The following is a 6,416-nucleotide window of genomic DNA, read 5'->3' as shown; positions in this document are numbered from 1 at the left end:
CGACGACAGTGATGCCGATTACGATGATAAACACTCTCTAAGGCTGAGATTGGGGCAAGTAGAGTTGCACAGGATAGAGACTGCCATACAATATGTTCAGAGAGGGACTTGGAGAATGCAGTGGTTGGATTGGAAGAGTGAAGGTCTATAGGGACTTGGGGACAATGATGATCTTCTTGGTCGATGATGGGTTTTTGCTAGTTTAGGTTTGTTTTTGTTGATTTCTTTACCTTAGAGATTGGGAGATCACAGAAAGATTTGGAGTCACGTAAATGCTTTGGCGTCCCCCCAATTAGATTGGAGAAAATCAGTAACTAGAACAGAAATTCCCGGTTAACTGCTCTTCATCTAAACTAATTGTGATAAATGTTTTGGTTTAAATGATGATGATGATGATGAAATGATTTAAAAATGTTAGAGTTTAATAAATATCTCTAATAAAAGGATTAACCTTTTTGCTGGAATACCTTGCAATTTATAGAAAAAACATTTGTATCTTGTTTTTCCAAAGGAATGACAAGATCCCTCAGAGCACCAAGAAAAAATTACTCATGAAACAATATTTCATAAAACATTGAGACTTAAAACAAAATACCTCATTCCCTTGGAGGTATTCAAATTATGATTGTGCGATTTCATGCAACAACAGTGTCTATAAAAAAGTTTAAAACTCGAAAAAGCCTAAAATTCACAATATATCTTAATCTTGAATTTAAACTTTGAATATCCATTAATTTCTCCTTATACCTCCATTTATATAAGATATTAAAATAATTCAATAAAAGATCTTATTTTTCCTAAATTTGTCGTACGTTGAAAAAAAAATCAAATCTTAGACGATATTTAATCATACCTCTTTAACTCCGTTAATACTTTTTAGTAGAATTATGGAGTAATTGTAAAAGTCATCCTTATACCTTGCCTTTTTCGAGATATAAAAAAGACTGATGACTTGTTCTACATGTAATAAACCAGACACTTTAAAAAAAAAAAACTTCTTAAAATCACTTAATTCACAATACCCATTAAGCTTTCAATAAAAACACAGATCTAATATTCAACGCCCATATTCGCCGGAACAAATATTTACATGGCCAAAAAAACTGCAATGTGTCAAGGCAGTACAAATTTGTGGTCATTTGTACAAACAAAAAATGAAGAATTCTTCCTCTTTCTCGGTTCCTACGCTCTTTGGCAATGACACTCCATTTGTTAGCAGTTCGCCGCTAATTCAACCCTGCCAGTGAGTATTATGACTCCGCCTGTTATCAAGCGCGTTTGTGATTTTATGGGGCCAATCTTTTTCAATCTTTTCTTCATAAATCTGCTGCTCCGGATTTTATCCCCGCTATTGTTCTAAAGAGGTGTTTTTTAACGCTGGCAAAACCAATGCATAAGCTTTTTCATCAGTCCTACTCCTCAGGTCTTGTTCCGAGCGGATGGAAAACTGCATTTGTCCAGCCCATTCACAATAAAGGAAAAATCTTCCTCACCCTATAATTACCAAACGATTGCACTTACGTCCCTTCTTTCCAAGGCCATGGAAACGCTGGTAAATTATCAGCTTAAGAAATATTTTGAAGACCGAAAGCATCTTAATAACCGACAACACGGATCTCGCAGGAATAGGTCCACTGTTGATCTCATGTTTCATCTCACCGAACAGTTGAGCAAATCTTCACATCGTTTTGGAGAAAGTAAAATTATTGCACTTGATAATTCAAAAGCATTTGATAGGGTTTGACATGAGGTTCTCTTATCGAAAATGCGTGCTTTCGATTTTCATTAATTACTTCTTAATTAAATAAGTAATTAACTTTCGAATCGTTCAATACAAGCAGCATAGGATGGATTTAAGTCTGAAAACCACAAATAAATGCTGGTGTGCCTCAGGGCTCTGTCGTATCTCCACACTCTTTTCATATTCCTTTTCAGAATAACATCCCTCTTCTTCGGATGTGAAACTGCAAAGAAAAACAAAAGCTCATTGAATTCCGGCCTAATTAGCATTGTACGATTGGGAATAAAAAACCGCGAGCAATTTAATACTTCGAAGACCCAATGCTGTCTTGTATCGTTAATCGAGGAGACTGAAAATCTCGATATTCTCGTATGTGTATCACCAATCACCTTTTGTGGATTGATCACATACGCCCGCCATGTCGCCAAAAATGCCGCAAGATGTTTGGGTTTTCTAAGGCAAGAAGATTTTCTTTTCTTTTGATTTGGCTACTACCTATAAGACTTATATACGTCCCAAGTTTGAGTATAACTCCCATATCTTGGCTGGTGCTCCTGCAACTTGTTTAATCCTCTTGGACAGCATTGAATGTAGAGCATGTATGCCAGAATTTGTTCTTTAGCATTTAATTGGGCTCTACTGTTCAATCTAGTCACACTTTAGACTATTTGAAATTTAATTCCGATCGTAAGACACATTCCCTGTGGGCAAATTACGAGTTGGACAAATATATTCAAAAAGAATCACAACCCTATGAAAAGTGCAAATTTAAATGAAAATAAAAAAAAACAGAATTGGTCCCTGAAATGAGCCCTGTGGCACCACATAAATCTTTGCAAGGGAACCGTGTGAAAACCCAAAGGAAGTAAAATTTGTATATTTTTTGTAAGCTCATTCATGTTCACTTCTTTGTGTTTCACTGGAATAAATTTCCTGTTAGATTCTTATAACTCAAACAAACACACGACCTATTTATCAATTTCCCAATAAAGTTCATACTGACAAAGGAAAAACACATTATCGTATGTGTCTCAATTAAACCATCTTCCCATCCATATAAGTGCTTGATGAGCACTTCCGCTTTGTTACACGACTTTTCCGCCAAAACCTACCAAATTTCCCTCATAAATTAGTTAATCGCTCATGTGCAACAGCGGCAGCGAGCTGTTCGGGCGGCCATAATGTCTCATTAAACCCTTGTATAATTCAAAAACAGATAATGACATCGCTGATGCGTAGGTACAAGTACATATGACTTTCGGACACATCCACTGACACTACTGACAGGTGATTGATCATCATGGCGGCCCGTTTTGACAATTGATCTCTCTGTTGTTTATTTTGTTGTAGTCTTCTCCCTGTCCCTACATAATTACGATGATGGGTCACACTTTTTTGTTTGTCGTTAGCTAGCTCATTAGCAGAGAAAAAGTAACGGAGGGGGAACATTGTGTGTGTACGCATGAAAATCGATGGAAATTTTGGAAAAAGGGAAAACAATTCATTGAAGCCAATCCAGCAGATCACAAACAAAAGCCGTCTCACATTCTCTTTTGATCCGAAATTATAAATCGATGGGTACCGAGGAGTGTTGATGATGTAATAAAATAAATTTATTAGATACCCGCACTCTTGATTTGACAGGCGGAGGAGTCCTTCTTAAAGAAATCAAAAAGAAAACGAAAGAAAAAGGGTTTTCAAATATCAATAAAAATAAAATTAAAGCATGAAGAGGAAATTTCAAGGAATTCAAAAATGCGCTGCGCATGCGCAATGAGCCTTTTTACTGACCTTTATTTTCAAATGTCCGTAATCGTTAAAATTCATTGTTATTAGGCTTTGAAGAAAAATGGAGTTAAAAACTGGAAAAAAAGGATTGTTTTAATTATTTTTATAGTACTTTTTAATGTTTACCTTGTCCGGTTTTGATCGAGAAAAACGAGCAGCTGGCTTTCAAAAAATTCAATGTCAGAATTTGAATTTGAATTTTAATTTCTTCGATGTTTGTTTGTTGTGTTTTTTAGTTTTCAATTTTCCTGATTAAATTTCGTTATGGACCGTCATTATTGGCAACACCTCTGTAAAGTACGTAATGCTCGATGTGAAGTCGACAGTCGCCCACCCAACATCAGAGCCGAAATTTTTTTCCGACCGACCCGTATAAGACATGACAATGACTGTTCGAAGCGAATCATTTCGGAAAATGTTGTCCTTCTGGAGAAGATGAATCAAATCCAAAGAATTGAAGGTGAAGTCAAGTGCTATAACAAAAACTCTGGTATCCGAAAAACCAATATCGCAGAGAAGAAAAAGTTGTTGCAAAAAATCGACGAGGAGAACTTTAACCTGGGACGTAAATTGTTTTGTATGAAAGCAACTTTTAACACGAGACCGCCGGCAATGAAGCATGTCCCAAGAACGCCTCATGATCAAATTGAATATCGCAAGGAATTGTATAAGCAGTACGAGGATGTGATGCCAGTGCGAGACATCAATAGAGTGCCACTGTTGCTTTGGCCTAAAATCTATATCGACCTCGAAATCAAGGGCTATCGATGTTTAGACAGAATTGTTATGGTACTTTGTACCGAAGCAGCTCCAAATGTTGTTCTACATTTAGTTCGAATGTGTAAAGAAGGTAAAAGTCTGTTTAAATTCAATCGCATTTTTCCGAATTTATGGACCGAGGGGGAAATTGAAACTCCCGAAGGATTAGAAATCGGTACAACACAGAAAATCAATCCGCATATCGACCATAGCCAGAGTGGAACTTTAAATCTTCTAGAGAGGGGTGCTAAAGGGTGTTTTGAATTTAGCTTGAGTTTTAAGCCATTGAAAGTGCTGAATGGTAAAAGTGTTGCTTTCGGAAAAGTAATGGAGGGCTTGAAGGTGTTAGATTGCCTTCAAGATTATGGAACAAAAAATGGAAAGCCAAAGAAGGAAATTTTGGTGAAAAATTGTGGTTTGGTTAAATAAATAAATGATTATGTTGTAAAAATGAGAACTGTACTCTATTCAATTGATAAAGTTTCTAATTTTCATCTCTGAACTGAAATAATAATTTAGTCAAACAAACTTGTTGTAGGTTAACAAAAACAAAAAAATATAGAGCGTCATTTATTGTTTTAGAACCACCTACAAAATCAAAAACAGAACTAAAAAATATCTCCTTACAATAATCTTTGAGCTGAAATAATAAAATGGTAATCGATCTCCCGGGCGCCATTTATAGTATCATTGTATTATTACCAATAATTTCCTCGATTTTGATTCTGACTTATAAACAATTTCGTTTTAAGGTTACCAAGAATACTGTAACGAATTTTTTAAATCATTGCAACTCTACCTAATTAAAAAAAAGATATTTTCCCGGGCGCCACTTAACAAAGTTTGCTTAAAATAGTTATAGAAACTATGTAAACTTTCATTAAAAACAATTGAATATCAAATAAAACTAATTCATGTACACAATTCGCAAACCATCATCCGCCTAGTTAATATGAAAATAAACTCACCCGGGCGCCACTTAGTAAATTTTATTTGTCAAAATACTAAAATCCTAGTCATTCGGTGGCGATCCATGACAAATTCAATACAATAACTTGAATTTGCATACCTACATTACTTAACATATGAACTACTTACAGTATTGGCACGATTCCATTTTCAAAAATACAAAAAAAAAGAAACGAAAACCAAAATGACAGATTCTCGAATTACATTCACGATTCGATGACAAAACCGAAAAACATTTCATTTTGACATTCCAAAATTTGTGTTCTCGTTTTAGGGCCTCTCCGTTCGTACGACAAAGGACTATAAATCGAAAAACATTTAACATATCGGTATATAATCGTATGTAGACGTAGACGTACCATTTTGCGAAGCGCACAACGCGCAATATAAAAGAATTTAATTTCGCTACCTTAATTGCTTCTAAATTTTTTATTGTCTTTGGTCGTTGATGTCATTGCTTTGTTCTCCTTGCAGATTTGTATTTTTGAGGGTTACTTTTTGTGTGGGGACTAAGGGCAGTCGCATCCCACTGTCCGTCCACCGGTCCGTACTTTCATTTGGTAAAGTTGGTAAAGCGCACACATTCCCATTACTCATTCGAGATAATTCAATAAATCAACGAGACGTGTTCGCAATAATTTCATTCAAAAATTCTCATTCCTGCTACAGATTCCGAGGAAAAAATATGTTCAAACAAAAATAAAATTCAAATAAAATAAGAAAAATATAAAAACGGAGAGAACAATCTATTGTGCTTCCAAAAAGAAAAAACAGGCAATAACCCAGTCAGCCATTCCAACATCAGAAACTGCAGAAATAGCAACAGCAGCAGCATCATTGAAGCCAGGAACACATTGTGCCCAGAGTCGTGATGGAACTGCTACTACCCACTTGACAGAGGCACAGATGCAGCAGCATCATCAGGAGCCACCATAGAAAAAACACCAACAACGATGAACGACGGACGGTATCTCCCAGATACGCCAATTCAACCGCCACTTGGCCCGGTCCGTCCGGTCGGTCGGTCGCGTCACGACTTAATTGTTACGCACTTAATAGTGCTTCGGCTATGGGCCACAGGATGAAGGCTTCTCCTTGCCTAACTATATGATGATGATGACGACGACGATCATCATCATGGTTTGTAGGCTTCGTCGTA

At 36.2% G+C, this 6,416-nt stretch overlaps 1 protein-coding gene across 1 annotated transcript; it reads left to right on the top strand.

Moving 5' to 3' along the window:
- Window positions 1-3,661: 3,661 nt before the first annotated feature.
- LOC129941377 (uncharacterized) lies at window positions 3,662-4,755 on the top strand. Its single transcript, XM_056050002.1, has one exon. It carries the CDS (start codon window positions 3,794-3,796, stop codon window positions 4,715-4,717), a length of 924 nt encoding a protein of 307 aa, XP_055905977.1. The 5' UTR covers window positions 3,662-3,793; the 3' UTR covers window positions 4,718-4,755.
- Window positions 4,756-6,416: the final 1,661 nt, after the last annotated feature.

The sequence above is a fragment of the Eupeodes corollae genome, chromosome 1 (genome assembly GCF_945859685.1).
Source record: "Eupeodes corollae chromosome 1, idEupCoro1.1, whole genome shotgun sequence".
Taxonomy (NCBI): Eukaryota; Metazoa; Arthropoda; class Insecta; order Diptera; family Syrphidae; genus Eupeodes; species Eupeodes corollae.
This window is presented reverse-complemented; position numbering and strand designations above follow the sequence as displayed.